Source organism: Periophthalmus magnuspinnatus, chromosome 8, assembly GCF_009829125.3.
Source record: "Periophthalmus magnuspinnatus isolate fPerMag1 chromosome 8, fPerMag1.2.pri, whole genome shotgun sequence".
In the NCBI taxonomy this organism is placed as follows: Eukaryota; Metazoa; Chordata; class Actinopteri; order Gobiiformes; family Gobiidae; genus Periophthalmus; species Periophthalmus magnuspinnatus.
In genome coordinates, this window is record NC_047133.1 from 3,640,315 (window position 1) to 3,661,442 (window position 21,128).

The 21,128-nt window shown below is 38.5% G+C and overlaps 1 protein-coding gene across 1 annotated transcript in view; it reads right to left on the reverse strand.

Moving 5' to 3' along the window:
* The window catches only part of grin2aa (glutamate receptor, ionotropic, N-methyl D-aspartate 2A, a), a 282,924-nt gene that overhangs the window by 110,445 nt on the left and 151,351 nt on the right, over nucleotides 1–21,128 (reverse strand). The window contains exons 2-3 of the mRNA XM_055223747.1: nucleotides 18,462–18,628; nucleotides 8,071–8,453 (exon numbers count right to left, since the gene is read on the reverse strand). Coding sequence (XP_055079722.1) covers nucleotides 8,071–8,453; nucleotides 18,462–18,628 — 550 coding nt within the window. The remainder of the gene's footprint in view (nucleotides 1–8,070; nucleotides 8,454–18,461; nucleotides 18,629–21,128) is intronic.

Sequence of the window (21,128 nt, forward strand, 5' to 3'; positions counted from 1 at the left end):
CAGTATAATAATCAGCGTAATCAGTAGAGAAATGCAAACAAATTAGAAAGAAAAAGATCCGTCTCTTTTAAAAAAAATGAATCGTTCACGTTAAGGGACCGTGCAAAAAAGCCGACTTTTTCAAAAACGTCAAATCGCTAGAATCAGACGATAATCAGACTTTTGTCGTTCGTGTAAATATAAACGATGATTGAAATGTGATCAGTGGTTAATATATCAGTTTATTTATGAAGTTTAAACTGGAGTGACAAAGATGTTAAAGCGTTTTTTTTCCGTGAGCGTTCTGAATATCAACTAGAACTACTGGTTAAACAAAGGTTTTGGGGAAAAAAGGAATAGAATTAAATAGTGGGTGGCAATTTGAATAAAATTACCATGTAGCGTTCAAGTGGGTTCTAGGTTTTGAACAAAGCTATTTACATCCCTTGAAATTCAGAATAAGAATTACTAATGCCACTGCCACGGCTTTTTAAAGAAGGAAATAGTCGTGCTTGGTTGTTTGAAGTGCCAGAAAAAACAAACCGTGTCAAGATTGTCTTTCAAACTTCCTTCTGTTTTCCACTTATGGCAGTGTTTCTTTTACCGATCTGGTGTAAATTTGATGCTAAAACGATTGTTGTCGAGATTTCAAACCTCGTACCAACGTGAGCCTAAACTTTTAAACTTTTAAATCATAAAATCGTGCAGTTTTTTCTTTGCTTTTAGCTATAAAATCCAGTCCGCGAAAGTGTTTTGAGTGGTCCACAATCTAATTAAAAGCCTGGAAACACTAATTACGTTTCATGAACTCGTACAAAGCCTATATTTTGAAATCGGTGGAGCAGAACGTGGCGCTTCCTGGTGTACGCGGAGCTGCTGAGAGAATAAACAAACAATTCAGTACTTGCGCAATTAAGCTACAAACCTCAGCAGCCGTACTTTGTTATACTTTTACAAATACTGTATGTGAGAGGTCAAAGTTGAAGGAAAAATATTGCTTCTAGTTACTAAAACCCTTAAAAGAATTGATGAATTAACATTACTGATTCTAGTGTGAGGAGATGAGACTGCGCGGCGAGGAAAGCCACACGCTGCAGTATTAAACATCTCCATGGAAACAGGCCGTCGAGTCTGTCAGGGCAGGTTACAGGGTTCTTCGTGCAGCTTGTAAAGTGTTCACTCGCGCAGTAGCAAACATCTTGGTCGCTCTAGGACATCACGGCCTCCTCGAGAGCGAAAGTTTCATTATAGACCACCTGCAGACTTTGTATTCTGGGTTTTTTTTAGTAATTAGTCCAGAGGTCGTACAATAACATTTAAGATTTAAACAATGTCGACTTTACATCGTCACTACAAGAATCAAACACATAAGAGAATCTGTACGTTTGCAATTTGTTTTCTCCCCGACAAAACCCACAATGTCGATGAAACGTTCTGCACCGACAAAGACGCCGACGAAGGTTTGAACTTTGAGAGAGTTTAAACGAGAGAGAAATGTGAGAAAATGTTAACGCCTGTGTGAGAAAAGTGTATAAAGTGTGTGGTGAGGGGTTTTACAGACAAAAACAGAGAGAATAAAGTTCTGCACCGACAAAGGCTCCTGCGGTCGCTCCCAAAAGGTCGAGGAAGATGCTAACCGTCGCAGAAAAAGTTGGACTTCTGGACACGCTGAGGGAAGGTAGAAGGTAGAAGTTCCTCGGCTGTAGGGGGCGCCATTACAGAATAAATGAATCTTCGGTTTGTCACATAAAGAAGAAGGAAAATAACGTGGTTTCATTCTATAATACTGTACTTATTTTTAAAAATCTATGAAGGTTTGAACTTTGAGAGAGTTTAAACGAGAGAGAAATGTGAGAAAATGTTAACGCCTGTGTGAGAAAAGTGTATAAAGTGTGTGGTGAGGGGTTTTACAGCCAAAAACATATAGAATAATGTACAAAATAAAGCTGATACTTCGCGGATTTTGCCTATTGCGGGTTTTTTTAGAACATAACCCCCACGATAAACGATTAAACTATCATCGATTAAGAAAATTAATTTGGAGAAAGCAGTGCGTACAAAGACGGTGGTGAAAATAGGGATTGACCGGCGATATGGCGTCTTGAAAATAAGCGATTAAAGCTCGCTGAAACACGCACGAATCTCTCCAAATACAACTTCCAGAGGGTAACTGAGAACGGGAAACGACTACAACATGTTTAAACGCTCTGAAAAGTCGATTTTGCGGAATAGATCTGCTTTAACGTCTTTGCGTACCTCAGCAAAAAGCTACGCTAAAGATGCAAACTCAATATTTCTGTAAGTAAATAACAATCCAGCGTGTTTGCCTACATTTCATTCAACATAAGTTCTTTCCAAAATGTTATAAACTGACGATGCTTTTCAAATTGCAGCGTGCACGTCTGCTTCTTCCGGCAGATGGGATGAGACATCTTTGGAACGGCCTCCATCGTCTTTTACCGACTGAGGGCAAACACCAAACGCAGTCCAAAACAGAACCACTGAGACGAGGAAGAGAAAGGGACAAACATTAACGAGTACTCAGTGAAGCGCGGATCGACTTTACGGCACTTATTTGGAGAGAACACCTGCTGTTTCCTCGGTCCTTCGCTTAAACTTCCTTTATCCTCTTTGTGAAACTGTGCTAATGAAGTTCAAGTGTAAACTACTATTATCCAGCCTAACCCCTTAATCTCACAGTAAACGTTCGACTATACAGTACATTTAGACGTTCAGTACGGCCGGGGAAACGTCTTAGGAGCAAACAGTACGTCCGTTTGTCCCTTTGTTGGAGACGCCCGGTCGCTGAACAGTAGATATCGTAGATGAATGGAGCCATTGTTTGAGCTTCTTGTTTTGTGAAGCCACGTGAGACGAGCGCCGTTGTGATTTTGGGCTGTGCAAAAATGAATTGGATTGTTAAATTATCTCCTAGGATTTAAAAAAACCCAAAAAAAACACTGCCACTGGGGCTAGCATCATAGAAAGTTACAAGATAATCCCAGCACAGATAAATACAATACTGTTTTTCGCATAAAATAGTCATTCATGAAACCATTTACCATTTTATTTGTCTGTTTTATGGATCTAGCTAATGATTAACTTGATTAACAGAAAAGTATCGTAAACCGTGTAGTGTTATGATGATTTAGTAAACGATTTCAGGATTTCGGGAAGACCCAGGACACGATGTCTCTCGGCTGGTCTGTTAACGCCTCGGGGTCCCGTCGGAGGAGCTGGAGGAAGTGTCTGGGATGAGGGAAGTGTGGAAGTCCCTGCTTAGACTGCTTCCTGCTCCAGATAAGCAGAAGAAAATGGATGGTTTTCACGTTACTCAACGCTGCTCACCGCGCTAATATCATCTTTAGGGGTTTATTCATAATCACAATGGCATTTAAATATATTCCTGACTGTTTTTCTGTCCTTTTACATGTACTTTTACTTAGTTGCCATATAAAACAGCTTTACAATATCCAGCAAACACAGCGATTTCTCTGTTTTGCTGCTTGCGATGCTATTTTTGGCGCACTCTATTCTATATAATGACCCCTCTAGTGGCAGAGCTCCAGAGTGCGACCAATTTGGACACACATGCTCTGAACATTTTCCCAGTGCGATTGAAAGTTTTCCTGCGGCGCACGGATGCACCTGCAGCTCCTCATCTCACCCCACTCATCTCTCCAAATTAGAAACGTGGGTTAAATGATATAGAACACAGTAAGTGACAGTTTTAATTGAAAATAGGGTTAATCCACTTACTCTCCTCTCGCGTCTGATCGGAGCGCTAAACCAGTCCGAGACGCTGAGGCCAAATCGCTCAGGTCTGCACCGTTTACTCATGAGTTTGACTTTTTTCATCTGTTTGTGAATGAAACACTGTTTTTACCTTTAAACAATGACATCAAATCTACAGATCCTTCATACGTTTTTCTTTAGTTACCGTATTTTCCGGGCAAAAAGTCACACTTTTTTTCATAGTTTGGCTGGGGATGCAATTTATAGGTGGAATATGTTTTTTTCTTCATTATTATGCAATTTTTGGCTGGTGCGACTAATACTCTGGTGCGACTAATACTCCGGTGGGACTTATACTCTAGTGCGACTTGTACTCGTGCGCGACTTGTACTCCGGCAAGACCTGTACTCCGGCGCGACTTGTACTCCGGCGAGACTTGTACTCCGGCGCGAATTGTACTCATGCGACTTATACTCCAGTGCGACTTATACTCCAGTGCGACTTATACTCCGGTGCGACTTATTCTCTGGCACGACTTATACTCCGGTGCGACTTGTACTCCAGTGCGACTTATACTCATGCGACTTATACTCCAGTGCGACTAATACTCGTGCGACTTATATTCCAAAAATACAGTACTTAAATGAGGCTGCAGTTGCATGAGGTGAGAAAGAAAATAGAAGATCATCTATTGAAACTGAGCGTGTGAGGTCTCACTCTGCACGTACAACAGCAAACTGTAAACATCCTTAAAACCACAGAGCTCTCACTCGTTTTTGAAGCCAATATTTATATTATATACTAGTTTTATTCATTAAAATCAAAGGATATTACCTCATTCTGCTTTGTCTTAAGTCAAAGAAAAAGTCCTAGTCATTTAATTATTACTTTGTTTGTTTTTCTTTTCTTTAATAAATGTGTAGTAGAATTTGAATTTAATATTTAGTTGTTTATTTATCCCTCAATGTTGAAGCAATTTAAGAACAATATACGGTGAAAGCTTAAATAATCATTGAGCTTTGGTGCGATCAAATTATGTTCTGCTGCACCAAAATGAACGTACAGTGAATCCAACTCAAGTTTTTAGTCTGGGGCCCCGAGTGTCCGTCATCGTCTGCTACTTTTCAAAAAGCAACGTGGCATATTTGGAGTGACCTGACATTCTGACGCCTCTACAGAATGTGGTGCTATACGTGGAACAGGGTGAACATTCTGGACCATAGCTGCCGAACACCTGTCTCCTGTCGGCCAATCACAACGTGCGATTTTTGTTTCTTAGCCAATCACCTCTTGAAGCCGGACTCCCTGATTTTCCCCCCGTGTCAGGAGGACGCAGGTGTTTAAATCTCTCCAGCTCATCTCTCGCTCTCATAAAAACAGTGTTATTATCCACTTTTTTATGAATTTGTATGATTTAGTGTTAATTTCTGAGCGTTTGTGTGGATTTACAACAGTTTTTTTCAGACTGGGTGGAGCGATCAAGAGCACACAGGTCACATTTTGTCACAAAGTTCTGATTTTATAATATTTATTTTATATTTTTATGGCAGTGGTGTCAAACTCTAATTTAAATGGGCCAAAATTAAAAACTGAGACAAATTCTCGAGCCAAACTCTTGATCGATTGAAACATTGACAGCACTTGATATGTAATGTTTAATCTTTTCTATTACAAAAATATGAGGAATTAAATTTAAAATAAAAGACACATGAGTAGTATTAATTTTGTTTTTTAAATAAATAAATAAATAATGTCTCTCTGTAGCCTTTCAAGTTCTTTTTTCAAGTAAATCTTTTTTTCACAAGCCCAAAAAAATAAATACAGTTAATAATTTTGATTACTGAAAATTAAACTTTCAAACTATTAACAGTCCAAACTTAGAAGTAGAAAAAGTGCGTAGAGAAAACACATATTCAAGCTCAATTTGCTACACTAATTTACTCTGCGCACCAGCCTAGTAACAAAGCATTCTGGGATTTGTAGTATTAGTGGTGCATGGGCCAAATATAATTACATCACGGGCCAGATTTGGCTCCCGGGCCTGAGGTTGACATATGTGCTTTAGGGTAAAACACAAACATTTACACATTTATACTGAAAAAAAGAAAAAGATTTAAGTCGTTAATCTAAATCTACTCTCTGTCCCACATGTCCACCGCAGCAGCAGAACCGTCCGCCGCCTCAGCCTCTCCATTTCTTGAGCAAAACTACCAAGTGCGTTCAAACTTCCACCATCGTCTGTCAAAGCAGCAAAAGTAACACCCGAAATATAAGTGCGGCTTCAGTACTTTTTAGTAACCTGACGCAAACTTAGTCAAAGTCTTTTCATTCGATATAAGTTTGAAAATAAACCTCCAGCGAGGATCCACACACCTATGGAGAGAAAACACGTCGGCTCAGTCATCCATTATTAACATCCGCGATTCCGTTCCCGTCTCTGTCGATCATTATAGACAGCAAACAAACACCCACGCGTCGTTACGGCTCCACTTACTTGTGCAGTGCGCCGGATGGGAACTCATTTGTCTCATTACATCAGTATAACAAGCACGAATAGTACGGTTACTGTTACCAATAACACCGAGGACGCCACCTGTCCACCTCTCCTGCTATCAGTACTACAACTACTGCTATTAATTACTAAATGATCAGACGGGCCACTACTGCAACTACAACTAACAACTGCAGTGGTATAAATAACTCCTACTACTTCATTTATCACATTTACAGGTTATATTTACTGGAAACATCAACATTACCTGACTAATTTAAGTGTAATGTAACAGTACAACTTTTATGTCGGATGTTCGTTTTCTGCTTGTTCCAATGGGGATATTATTGCTTTGCCTGGAATGTTCCGAAATATGGCATTAAACTCTTATATCTTATCTCCATGGAGGCGAACAGGTGATAATATCGGGTCAAGTTGCAGGTCAGGTCTGTGGAGAGAATGCTTGTTTTTTTTAGCAATAGAAACACCTTAGCCTAATGTCGTAGTGAAACGTTACAGGAAATGTAAATAATATCTCCACGGAGACAAGCAGATGGTGAATCCATGTCAGAAAAGTTACGTAGTGCAGTTGTAATAGTCGGAATACACTGCCTGGCCAAAAAAAAAGAGTCGCCACCTGGATTTAACTGAGCAAATATGTTGAAGTTGCTGCAGTTGGTCCGGTCGAGGTTCAGCAGAATGAGGTCAGCTGACACCTGAATATACTGAATGACCAGGTTATTACAGCAGGGGATTTTTGGGAATATTCCAAGATGAAAATGTCACGATTCAACAGGATTAAACTGTGAAAGAGAGAATCAGGAGTATGAGACACAGAGAGAGGGAGAGAGAGAGGGAGGGGGAGAAAGGGAGGCTGAGAGGGAGAGAGAAAGAGAAGCAGAGAGAGACTAAGAGAGGGAGGGGGAGAAAGAGAGAGAGAAAGCAGAGAGAGAGGGAGAAACAGAGGCAGAGAGAGAGTGGCACAGAGAGGGAGAGGGAGGGAGAGAGAGAGGGAGAGAAAGGAAGAGAGAGAAATAGAAGCAGAGAGGGAGAGAGAGAGATAGAGAGAGAGAAGAAGGGAGGCTGAGAGGCAGAGAGAAAGAGAAGCAGAGAGAGACAGAGAGAGAGGGAGGAGAAGGGAGAAAAAGGGAGGCTGAGAGAGAGGGGCAAAGAGAGAGGGAGGGGGAGAAAGAGAGAGAGAGAGAGAAGAAGAAGGGAGAGAAAGGGAGGCTGAGAGGGAGGGGGAGAGAGAGAGAAAGCAGAGAGAGAGAGGGAGAAGCAGAGGGAGAGTGGCACAGAGAAGGAGAGGGAGGGAGAGAGAAAGGGAGAGACACAGATAGAGAAAGAGAGAGGGGGAAGGAGAGAGAGAGAGTGAGAGAAGCAGAGAGGGAGAGAGAGAGGGAGGCAGAGAGAGAAAGAGAAGAAGAGAGAGAGAGGGAGAGACAGAGACATCATTTTCACACATGGATTGTCCACCACAGAGTCCAGACCTTAACCCCATTGAGAATCTTTGGGATGAGCTGGAGAAGCTTTGAGCAGCGTCAGACTCGACCAGCATCAATGCAACAGGAGAAACATTAATGCAACACTGGATGGAAATAAATCTGTGACGTTGCAGAAGCAAAATCGAAACAACGCCACAGCGAAGCTAAAGGTGGAACAACGAAATATTAGAGTGTGTGAAATCATTATTAGTTGTACTCAAAACTTACTTTGCATGGGGTTACAAGTTTTACGTTTTGTCAAATTAAAGCTTTTGACATTTCGTCCGTTAAAACCTCGACATATTTCACCCTCACAAAGCTTTATCTCCACTTACTTGTGCAGTGCGCTGGGCGGCAGCTTATTGGTCTTCTCCATGGGGCCGTAGCACGACGTCTTCGCCTCCGGTATATCTCCGTGCTCCTCCAACATGGCCGCCGCCGCAGACGTGATAATCCCCAGTCCGTCTCTCACCCGCGCCTCTATGGGGTAGTCCCAGTCATCGTAGGACACGGAGATCATGCCCGACGGGAACTCTTCGGGGGTGATCTCCGGGTTGCCGGTGGTGAGGGACGGTACTATCCAGATGTATCCGAATCCGGTCAGGCCCAGCGATCGCGCCTCCTCCAGGATGATGACCGCTTCGTCTTTGGAGGAGTACAGGAGCACCACGGGAGACTGCACTTTCTTGAGCATGATCTGCGAGCGGCTGTCCTCCTCCACCGCGTCAAGGGTGATGATGTTCTGCAGGTCCCAGCCCACGAAGCTGAAACGCACAGGGAGGAAACGGGTTAGATGGTAATACTTTGCTAATAGACTATTAACTTTGACCGAGTGCAGGCAAGGGGAACTATAATGATAAGTGATTTTTCCTCCCCTTTATCATCAAGCCCTTCTCCAAAAAACTTCACAGGGACCTCATCAGCAGCAGTCCCACGAGCCTCTGCAGCCTTTCCATCTCTTTTTATCCACCGCAAGGGAAAGAATTCATCGTGTAATATTGTCAAAACCTGCAAACTAAACCTATGTATTCTCTTTTTTACTGGGGTATCATTATAATCCTAATAAAATAACTGATTGATTATTTATTTTAACATTTGGTTGACTGAAGCTTCATCAAACTATTACACACCTAAAACAAAAAACCTACACCCCATGAAGCTAAAACACACTAGGAGGAATAATCTATTGCTTTTGCCTGCCAGGGTCTAAGCGGCAAAGTCTAACTATTTCATATTTCAATTACTATTCTGCTACTGCGTCTATGGTGATTAAGTTCGAAAGGTCCAATCTCACAGAGGTCCCTTTGAGATGTTGGTGTTTTACTAACTGACTCGTATCGTCCTATACCTGCAGAGGTCTAAGCACCAAAGTCTCTTCAATCAATTTACTCTTCCACTACTGCATCGTTTTTTCATGATGTTCTAAAAGTCCTACACACAAGGAGGTTACCCGTGAGATGTTATGGGTTTGGTAATAAACTTTTAACCTCTCCCATACCTGCCAAAGTCTAAGCGCCAAAGTTAATTCGGTAAAACTTCTCTTTGACTGTGCTGACTGATGATGTTCTGCAGGTCCCGATCCAAAGTTAACACAGACAGGAAGTTACCCATGAGCTTTGCTAATGGATTCTTGACCTCTTCCATACCTGTCGAGGTCTAAGCACCAAAGTTAATTCAGTAAAAACAAAAAACTTCTCATTGATTGTGCTAAGACTGATGATGTTCTGCAAGTCTCACTCCAAAGCTAACACAGACAGCAGGTTACCCATGAGATGTTACGGCTTTGCTAATAGACTGTTGACCTCTCCCATACCTGCCAAAGTCTAAGCGCCAAAGTTAATTCAGTAAAAAACGTCTCCTTGATTGTGCTAAGAGCGATGGTGTTCTGCAGGTCCCTCTCCAAAGCTAACACAGACAGAAGATTACCCATGAGATGTTACGGCTTTGCTAATAGACTCTTGACCTCTTCCATACCTGTCGAGGTCTAAGCCCCAAAGTGAATTCAGTAAAAAAAAACCTTGCCTGTGCTAAGAGCGATGACGTTCTGCAGGTCCCACTCCAAAGCTAAAACACACAGGGAGGACACCCATCGGATGTTAATGCTTTACTAATAGACTATTAACTTTGCCCAGGTGCAGGCAAGGGCAGCTATAATGATCCACAGTAATTAATATCATACTTATGTGCAAAGAGAATGCTAATAGCTACGATGCGCTAAGGACTTATAAAGGCACTCCTCTGGTTTCTGTGCCGGAGACAAGGTCAGCTAATGCTGGACCTGCCTCTAAAAGGGTCAGAACGATGATTTAGTGAGCTGTTAATAGGGCGATTGTTGATACTAGGGCATAAAAGTCACGAGCAATTGACGTATCTTTTTCGCAAACCATATTTTTAAATTGGAATAATGGGAAATCGCGTTAACGCCACAAATCATGCTAGCATAGACACCTGTTGTTTTAGCACATTTGGATATAGTTTGGGGAAGTTTAAAATGGAAATGAATGAAAACCTGAGACAAATTGTCCACTGATGCGCTAATAATAGCCTGACACACAGCATACACAAATGTAATTGGGTCAAAATGATTATCTGGTGAGCTATTAATATGTTAATGTTAGTAAACAAAACTAGAAATTGAACAGTCAAATTAGTTTTTCACATTTGACAATTAGATTCAAACCAGTAAATGTGGCATTTAGACAGCCTCATTACTGTATTCAGATAAACTCTCCTAATATTATTCACACTGTGGTACAATGTCACCCCGAATAAGAGGCTTTTGCCAAGAGAAGACTAACAGTAACATCAGGAAGAAGCTAAAGTTAAAGTGGACCTATCATGCTTTTTTGTTGGTTTTTGGCTTTTAAACGTGCTTTTGGTCACATTATTGTTTGGATATAATACTTAGAACTTAAAATTATATATAATGTTTGAGAAAAGAAAAAAAGAAGAAGAAAAATCCCCGTTTTGAGTGATTAAATTTGCATTAGAGCTCCCCCTGCTGTCCGCAATAAGAATGAATCATGAAAAAAAGCCTTTTAGCAATTAGAAATGGGACTATGCTAATTTATGCACATGTTCATAGTAAAAACAATTTAAAAACGAGTCCTGTGAACTTAAAAACAGCACAAGAGACCAGGGTTTTCCCAAACTATGACATAACAATCCAGGAACGTTTCAATTAAGTGATTTTCTTTGATAATTCTAATTTGTTTTGCAGAATAATCAGTGATCATATCCTTAACCAAAATGGTGCTGGACAAAATGTCAGTTTATTTGCAGAACGGGCTCTTTCAGCAGTAGAAAGCACAGACAGTGTTGCACAAAGCTGTATTAAAGTATTACAGGGGAACACGGGGTCACCGGGGCAACAGCGCTTGGAACAAGAGAGAGATCTGGGATGTGCTGTCCTCTTTGTGTTGTAACAAAGCAATAATAGACGACAAGCCCCTGACAAGAGAGTCCAAGTAGGTTACTATGATATCACATAAATCTTGTCGTACTGATTCTTTCGTTCCTTCTTTTTTAAGTTGATTAGTTATATTTACATTTGGATTGATTATTTTTGGGTGTTTTTAGTGTGTGTAGGATTAGTAATGTGAAGTTTGTTTCGTCTGATAGTTTAAAGTGCTTATTTTTTCAATTTTGTCTTGGAATTTAAAACACATTTTATTTTTCATATTATTATTTACATGTATTATTATTATTATTATTATTTTATTTTATTTTATATTTTTTACAATACCTTTATAGTAATATTTCAATTTTTATTTACTATTTTTGGGGCATTTTTTTGTGTTGGATTAGTAGCCCTAGTTTGTGTAGTCTGATAGTTTAAAGTACATATTTTGTCCATTTTGTCTCGGAATTTAAAACACATCTAATTTTTCACATATTATTATTATTATTATTATTATTATTTTTTTTTTTTTTTTTACAGTAGCTTTTTTCAGTTCAATTTAATATTGTATTTTATTTTTTATATTATTTTTTATATTTTATTTTTAAATATTTTCACATTTTATTTTATTAATTTTTAATTTGTATTTTTGTATTTATTTTTTATACATATATTTTTGTGTTTATTAGTAGCCCTTGGCCTTGTGTACAGTTTATTTTGTCCCGTAGTTTAAAATACATCTTTCTGAACATGAATATTCATCTATATACACATTTTTAAACATCATTCTGCTCTTCTAGTAGCCACATAAAATCAATAATTTGGTAAATTTTACATCAGATGCCCTTACTGTCACAACCCGCCCCATAAACTGTAATTTTTGTCCGTAAAAACAATGTGGTGCACAGTCAAACGCCTAACCCTCTGTGTCACCTCGACGCCACGCTCGGACTCTTATCGCTTGTATTTCTCACATTCTGTACCGCCGCTCCGCCGCCATTGAGCCCTTATGACCACTTGGGCTTGCCGTAGTTGATGGCCTGGTCTGTGATGGAGGTTCATTAGAATCAAAACTGTTTGTGCATGACGTGGGCCGTGCGCTTGGGCAGAACGCTGACATGGGGAATCGACTTCTGGTAATTGCAGGTAATTGAGCTTATGATGTCTGCTTCATAAATGATTCTTTTTACAGCGAGGTCACTGAAAGTTCTAGTCTACAGGACAATAACCGTGACAATGGGCAGTGGAAAAAGCACTTTATGTAACTTTATAGCGGAGGGTCTTGGCTTGGATTGTTCGACTGTAAAACATTTAAACTTAATCATCTTTATGGAGAAAAATAGGTGATGTTACTCCATGTTTTTCAAGATATAAGTAAAGCTGCTACTACTAGTTACGATTTAAAGGTGTAATAAAAATGGTCAAAAAGTCATGTTACAATGTTAAATCATAATCATAAGCTCCCTCCTTGTTTACAGATGTAATTTGAACAGAGAGAGTTAATATCATCTTAAACGAACAGGTTTATTAAAAAAAAAGTAAGACTAGAACCAGTAAAAAACGTCATTGTGTTTCTGTTCGAGGGGTTAGTGTGTGGAACAACCTTGATGATAAATTAAAAGGCTCCAGCACAAAAGAAGCGTTTAAAAAGAGGTACAGTATAAAACAGAACTTTTTGAAAATTACAGGACTCCAGAATGATTCATGTGAACTGCTCTGGTCTGTAGCTTTTTTTTTTTATATACATATTGAATAATTTGTTGTAGAACTGATGCTGCTTTTCTTGGAATTCTTGTGCATTATTATTATTAAATAGGATTATAAGTCATTTTTATTTCAGCCTAAACCCTTTCGGTCATGATAGAAATCTTATGTACAACCTTATACCAGTTGAATAATGTTTGAGTTTGAATGTAATGACCGAATAAAATGATTTATTTATTTAATTATTATTATTATTAGCATTAGCATTTATTTATTAACTTACATTTATTATTATTATTATTTTATTTAATTTAATTTTATTTATTTTATTTAATTTTTAATTTTTATTTTATATTAATATTTCAATTTGTATTTAATATTTTTGGGCATTTTTCTGTTGTATTAGTAGTCTTATTGGGTACAGTTTGGGTTTTTTTTGTTTTTTGTTTTTTTGGAGTTTAAAATACATCTTTAAGCAGTGGATATATATATTTATATTCATCTATAGATACTTTTTTTTTTTACTTAATCTTTCTTCTTTCAAAGTTAGTCACAGAAAATCAATAATTCGCCCACTGCTGATAAACACGTTTTCGCGCTAACTTCATACATGTTTCACACACAATATTTTTCCGCTTTTAAAATATAAAAGAGCAATGCTAAACGCTAATCCCCAAAAAGTAGTTTAAAAACCCCGAATCCTGCATTATCGAGCTCCTTTAAACATTGATTTTACCAGCGTCGGCTTTATAAGGACAGCTGATGTAAGGGCGCGCGAGACGCCTTTGAGTAACTGCTAATGAAAAATAAAAAAAAACTCCCTTCAGAGTTTCGGTAGATCAAACTCCGACACCAACTCTCACCAGTGTGTATTTCAGCACTTCAGATTTTGACGTTTCTTGCTCAAATTATGACTATACGAGCCTATTTGTCTCCTCTCCGTCGCCGTGATGTAGAGGCTCATCGCCGTCCTGTCATATTCCCGTTCACTTTTAAGGAGCGCTGACGGAATCCTTTTGAACGCCGGAGCAGATAAAAGTATTGGTAGTACGGCGAGGAGGGACACGTAACGGCGCGGTAATGCTTCTGAAAGTAAACTTTGGTGGGTCTCTTGGGAAATTTGCTGCAGATAACGGAGGAGAATACAGAGAGACTTTGAACAGTGCCCATAAGGAACAAAGGCTAAAGTGGAGTTTGAGAGCATTAACTGTAAGCTCGGATTTTATTACCTTTGCGGAGGATTCTGGGTACTGATTGTGAATAAACGGAATTTATTTCAAAGGAGGCGTTGTGCGAAGTGTTAGAATGGTTTCCCCTTCGCGTTTCCCCGCCCGTCGGAGCTGTATTTAGAGCGATTCGTGCGTGTTTGAGTCACCGCCACCAGTTCACGCCCACTGATCTGTACTTACGCCGTACTTCAGTTTTATTTTTGCAATCGCTCATACACGTAGGTAAACTTGTCACGGTAAACGCTATATCCGTTTATTGTTCACGTACGTAACAAATGGGACAATCAGTTCAGTTTTTGTGGTTATTTTTCTGTTCTACGATGAGATTTGAGCTGTAGAAGTTGAATTATGGACGAAAAACGAACTTCCTTCCTGTTTATTTAACAATATTGTACATTAAGGATACTTTTCTGGTTTATATTTATCGTCTATACAGTGGTTCCTTGTTTATTGTGGGGGGTTACGTTCCAAAAATAACCCGCGATAGTCGAAATCCGTGAAGTATCAGCTTTATTTTGTACGATTATTCTCTATGTTTTTGTCTGTAAAACCCCTCACCACACACTTTATACACTTTTCTCACACAGGCGTTAACATTTTCTCACATTTCGTAGGCGTCTTTGTCGGTGCAGAACGTTTCATCGACATTGTGGGTTTTGTCGGGGAGAAAACAAATTGCAAACGTACAGCACTTCAGAGTCACACTGCAATTCAACGTTTATGTAAATTTGTCTGAACACATTCTGTACTGGACAGGAGACACGGCACGGAGGAGACTGATGGACAATGGTCTACAGTCCAACAGCCAATCAGGACGCACAACACAATGGTCTACGGTCCAACAGCCAATCAGGACGCAGGACACAACACAATGCACGATCATACGCTGTAAAAAAACATGAAAAATTACACTAAAATAATCCGCGAAATAGCGAGACCAGGAAAGGTGAACACTGTACACTATTTGGATTTATTCATTATTATTTTTATTATTATTATTATTATTATTATTATTATTATTATTATTACTACTACTACTATTATTATTATTTGTATTTTTATTTTTATTTATTTATTTTTTTTACAATAGCTTTATATGAGTATTTCAATTTTTATTTAATATTTTTGGGGCATTTTTTGTGTTAGAAAAGTAGATATAGCGAGGGACAACTGTACTTACTTCAGCAATATTGCGCACTTCATTTATTATTATTATTATTATTTGCATTTTTATTATTATTATTATTTTTTTTTTACAATAGTTTTATATGAATATTTCAATTTTATTTAATATTTTTGGGGCATTTTTTGTGTTAGATTAGTAAATTTACTGAGGGACAACTGTACTTACTTCACCAACATTTCACACTTCAGAAAATGTTATCGTGACAAGTTCAAACGTAGGATTCCACAGTGTTGTGTATCCGTTTTGGCGCAAATGAAAATAAAACCTGTCGCTTGCTAACGTGATCAGCGGCGATGCATAAGAGCTTCGTTGCGGTGACGTTTATGGCGACATAACGTAACGAGTCAGACGGGAATCAGCTGTAAATAACCCAACTTTCCAACCTACAATCACCCGACTTGCTTCTTTTATTAAGTCGTTTTAGATCAGTATTGCAAAGCGTCCAAACTATAACTATGTAGCGCAAAAAAAAGCACAATACGTCTTTTTTACGTTACGACAGATGCGAGCGGGAGAAGCCTTTTCCTCGCGTACGTCAGGTCTACAAACATTTTTAGAGTCCAGTGTTGCGTGAAGGTGTTAGTGTAATTGATTGTAAATGATTGCGTTAGCGTCAGGCCCGTGTTAAATGCGACTTTGTTAATGGAAAGGACGTCAAACGGACCAAATATTGTTCTTAAATTGTGTAAAAACCCTGAGAATAGACGACTCTTGGCCAAATTCAGTTTTCTGTCTCATTCTTCTCCTTCAAAAAGAGTTTTACAATCTCCGTCTTGACTTCTTTGGCAGTTTTTTTTTGTGTTTACTTTGCCAAAAACCAAGACAAATTACGCAGCCGGTTGTGCTTGGAGGCTAACAATACGCAGCTACCATGATGCTTTGCTGCACTAAAATTGAACAAATAATGATTTACAATGACTTTTGACCTACTAATACTATAAAATACTACTAAATACAACTAAAATACTATTAAAATTAAGTTAAAGCAGCACGATCTTCTTTAGACACAACATTACAGCGACGCTACGCAGAGTAAAACCTATAAAAGATGTTTGTTTTTGCTAAATTGTCGCGCTTTTAACGTACTTTAGCTTAATAGCAGTTTATTAGCTAATTGCTGATTGCCGCGCCACATTTAACAATGCCCTAAACCTTTGCCCGATTACACTAAAACCTTCCACAAGAACGGCTACGGCAATTTATTTTGGACGACTGATAAAGCAAGAAGAAGAAAATGGCGGCTTTCGTTAATGATATTTTATTGCGTTCGCTAATCACAGAATCGTGTCGCGTGTTTAAAAAGGAACGGCTCCCACACGGATTGATTCATGTTTTTATTTTGAAATACCGTTTTTAAATATAAAATAAAACACCACGGCAAAATAAGACAAGTAGCAAGTGGAAGTGAACCTTACAGTCGAGCGAAGCAATAAGTCAGTTTTTTGGCGACTAAACTGTGTAAATGGAGTTTGAATGGATTTATAAACGGTTCCAAGTCTTTTTTTTTTTTTTGGCAATTTTAGTGCAAACGAGGTAAATTTGCAGCTTTGAGTTCAAAACGAGTCAAAACCTGAGACTGTGCTGCCTCTGAAAACGTAAGTACTTGGTGACATCACGTATGACTGCAGTGATTATTATTACAGACACACTCTTCACGCTGTTCCTCGTGTGTCTTGAAATTAATATTCTGTTTATTTCATTCCAAATATTTTTCTGTCTCGTTTTACTCTCTGAAAACGATTTTTACAGTCCCTTTATTGAGTTTGGCAGTTTATTTTTTCTACTTTCACCAAAACCTGTAAAAGTTCCTCATGCCGTTGTACTCGGAGGCTAATCCAGTGTCCTCTGCAATTTTAAGTACTTGGTAACGTCACACAGGACTGCTCTGATCACAGGGGCGGAGTTTAAAGTGCGTATACCTTTTAGACCACGTGTCAAACTGAAGGCCCGCGTGCCAAATGTGGCCCTCTGCATCATTTTATGTGGTCCTTGACAGGGTAAATTAAAAGGTCTGATGGTCTTAAAATGTCATTTTATCAGGAGATACGCAGTTAAACAGACATATTTTTACATCTGGGCAAATCCATATGCAATATTTGTAACTTGAACAAATAATAAATACAGAAACCGTTAATAAACAAGTAAAAAAAAGTAGTTAAATTTATTTTACATTTGGCCCTTGATGGCAGCCAAAGGTTTTAGCCCAATCCCACTGTTCCTCATGTGTCTATCATCATTCTGTTTATTAAATTACACAGGGCTACCTAATGCAGGGGTGTCCAAACTATGGCAGGGGGCCCTCAGACGAGTTTTTATTGGCCCTCAGACGTCCTCCTGAACCGGTCAAATTGATCATAATCAGTACTTTTAACAGCAAATTAAACTATTTCTACCATTATATCATCAAACATCACATTGCATTTGTGATACAGACTTAAAATAAATACGTTTCAAGCTTTATTAAAACACGGCGGCTCTGTCAAAGCCGTTTTTAAAGTACCGCACCTCCAATTCGAATATGTTTTGAGTTGTGGCCCTTCATTAAAAAAAAAGTTTGAGCACCTCTGACCTAATGTATTCATCATTTTTACGCTGCAATTACAAGAATTAGCAAGAATAATAATATATAAGTTTGTGTCTATCCATAATTTAGATTTTGTTTAATGGAATTGAGTGCAAATCTTTACAAATTTGTATCCATTTATTTATTTTCTGAACACCTTCTATCACAACCTACTATATCTGAAAATAAGTGAGGTATATTTTCTATCTTTAACCTCGTAGAGCAGCGGAGTCAAACTCAAATTCACATTGGGCCAAAATTAAAAACTAAGACAAATTCACGGGCTTTTTTTTTTTTTTTTTTTAAACCAATAACAAAAAAATCCAAAAAATTATAATTTAATTGACTGAAAATTCAACTGGACTATCAACTATTAACAGTAGAAAAAGTGCGTAGAGAAAACATATATTCAAGCTCAATTTGCCAATTTGGCAAATTGAGCTTGAATTACTTTGCGCATTGGTCTCCACCGCGCACCAGCGTACTAGCAAAGCATTCTGGGATTTGTAGTATTAGCGGTGCATGTGCTATATACAAGCGGGCCAGCTCTAATGCACATTCGATATGATCTCACGGGCCAAATATAACTGTGCCACGAGCCGGATTTGGCCCCGGGGCCTGAGTTTGACATATGTCCCGTAGAGTAAAAGTCTCATTTCCGCCTGCACAGTTTAAATCCAAAGTTCGTACCTGTTGTCCACGGTGGTTTTGAGGATGTTTATGAACTCCTGATACCCCGGGTACTTGGACGTCACGATGGAAAAGATGTGCCAGTCGTACTCCTCCATGATGTTCAGCATGAGCAGCGCCTCCTGCTGGATGGACGCCCCGAACTGGAAGAACGTTGACTTCACGTCCTGCAAGAAAACAAAAATATCCACATTTAGCTTGTTTTGCATGGCTCTCGTTTTAATTCATCAAAAAAAAAATCCATCAACGTCAAGACATTTAAAAGTTTGGCAGAGTCGCGGTGTAATAAGATTCTTGTAGAGAAATATATGGATGAGGGGGCCCTGAACAATTCAATTAAGCTTAAATTGGATTGATGCGGTGCAGTGCGGAGCGAGCCAGTTCTGTATAGTCCATTGTAGCTACTCCATTAAACCCGAGCCACAATCATTTGCCACTAGACTCAACCGAAGCTCGACGTGAACTGGCGCTAATACAGGTGAACAAATTACCCCATTCATTTAGCGGGAGTTGTAATGAGTCCAAATCGTACGAGCGCAGGTTCAAGTAAGGACAAAGTGTAGGGTTTATGAAGTATCGATTCCAACGTGAGGATGTTTGATAGACGTGTGATGAAGACGTAAACTGTCTGATGATTAGGCGGATCCTGCCTCCTGAGAGATTTATATAAATGCACTCTTTGTCCCTGCTTAACTGTAAAAAAAATAATACAATTAAATTAAAAAAAAATTACCAAAATAAAATAAAATACTTGAATTGCTTGGATTTTGGGTCTTGAAAAAAATAAATAAATAAAATAAAATAAAAATAATAATAATAATAAAAATTTAAAAAATCTTTGGGAGAACATTGTTAGGTTTTATGTTTTTTTTTTTTGTATTTTTAGGCTTGGAAAAAAATATATAATACAATTTTTAAAAATTTTGGGACGACATTTTTAGGTTTTATTAATTTGTTGTATTTTATATATTGGAGAAAAAAAATACAAATAATAATAATCTTTAGGGGAACATTTTTAGGTTTTATTAATTTGTTGTATTTCAGGTCTTGGAAAAAAATTTATTAAAAATAAAATAAAAAAAAATCTTTGGGAGAACATTTTTAGGTTTTATTCATTTTTTGTATTTTTGGGTCTTGGAAATAAATAAATTTAAAAAAAATCTTTAGGAGAACATTTTTAGGTTTTATTAATTTGTCTGTCTAGATATTTTTAATAGTTTGAATGTTGTTGTTTTTTTTTTTGTTTTTTTGTAGTTATAAATTGGAACATTATTTTATTATTTTTTGTCACTCAAAATAATCGTCACACTCGTGTATTTAGGCTCCACTACACGCTCTGAAAGCCCAAAGGTGATATAAGGATGAGGCTCACTGCATTTTTTGTTTACATGGATCATTTAAGTTGAGTTTTTTACTTTATTTGAAATAGACCTTCAACTTTTTTTTTTTTGTGTTATAATTTTTTTTTGTGTTTTCCCAAAATCGTTGGGAATCCAGGCACTAGAGTTCACTGAGAGTCAAAAGATCTGCACCAAATTAACTAAAAAATAAACCAATTAGTCAAAACAAGATCGCATCATCCGACTTTCTTCCTCCTCCATTCGACCTCAATCCACAGCAGCAAAACCAGCAGCCTCCTCAGCCTCTCCAGCCATCTTTCCCTCACAAATCCATTGTTCTTTGCCTTCATCAGTTCACCACAACTCCACCTGTGTCACGTTAATCAATTCTACAACCTCTTCATTCATTCATGTGTCAGATTAAAGGTGCACAGTGTAACATTTCTGGTGGTGAAGGTCGTCAGCTGCTCGTTTCCATGGAGATTATACGTAAAGGTTTAAAACAAAATATCATGTTTTTGGAAAAGGTCATTTGTCCTAAAAAAAACCCCCAAAAAACTACATCATACAACAGGACGCTGAAACGCATTAACTGCTTCATGGTGACGAGCAAGTTACAAGTCACGTCTGTGGAGAGGCGACGCTGCTCACAGTCAGAACGCAGGTTTTTCAAGGTTATTTGGTTATTAATTAAAAAATAAATACATAAATTGAATAGAAAACACTGGTCTAAGTCTAATGCCACACTGCAGAACACTCACAACTAAACGATTACATGGTAAACTGCACCGGAAAAGTTACACAGTCCAGCTTTAAGTCTACTGGGTGCAATAACAGACCCGAGTGTGTTCTTCTGAATGGTTTGTGTAGCGTCTTCAGTGTGTACTCCCAGTGCGCGATTTGTGCGAGTTTGAAATGTCAGACAGTTCACACGTGGCCCATCTCCACTCCACTTGTCTTTTTGCTCTCTAATTATGATAGACTGGTGTGTGTGTGTGTGTGTGTGTCGGGGTGTGTGTCTGTGTGTGTGTGACAGACAGGGAGAAAACAACAGCACACACAGAGCACTGATGTAAAGGTTAAAGCTCGACATATGGGACAAACCTGGGACGACGGCGAAGTGAGAGTGAAAGATAAAAACAGACGAGTTCTGACGAAAAAGTGTCACATGACGTTATTAGAGGAGAGTCTGATGAGGAGAAGAAGGAGAAGGAGGAGAAGAAGAAGAAGAGTCATTAGAGAACAGTCTGATAATAATAAAAATAATGATAATAAGAAGAAGAACAAGAAGAAGACGAAGGAGAAGGAGAAGAAACAGGAGGAGGAG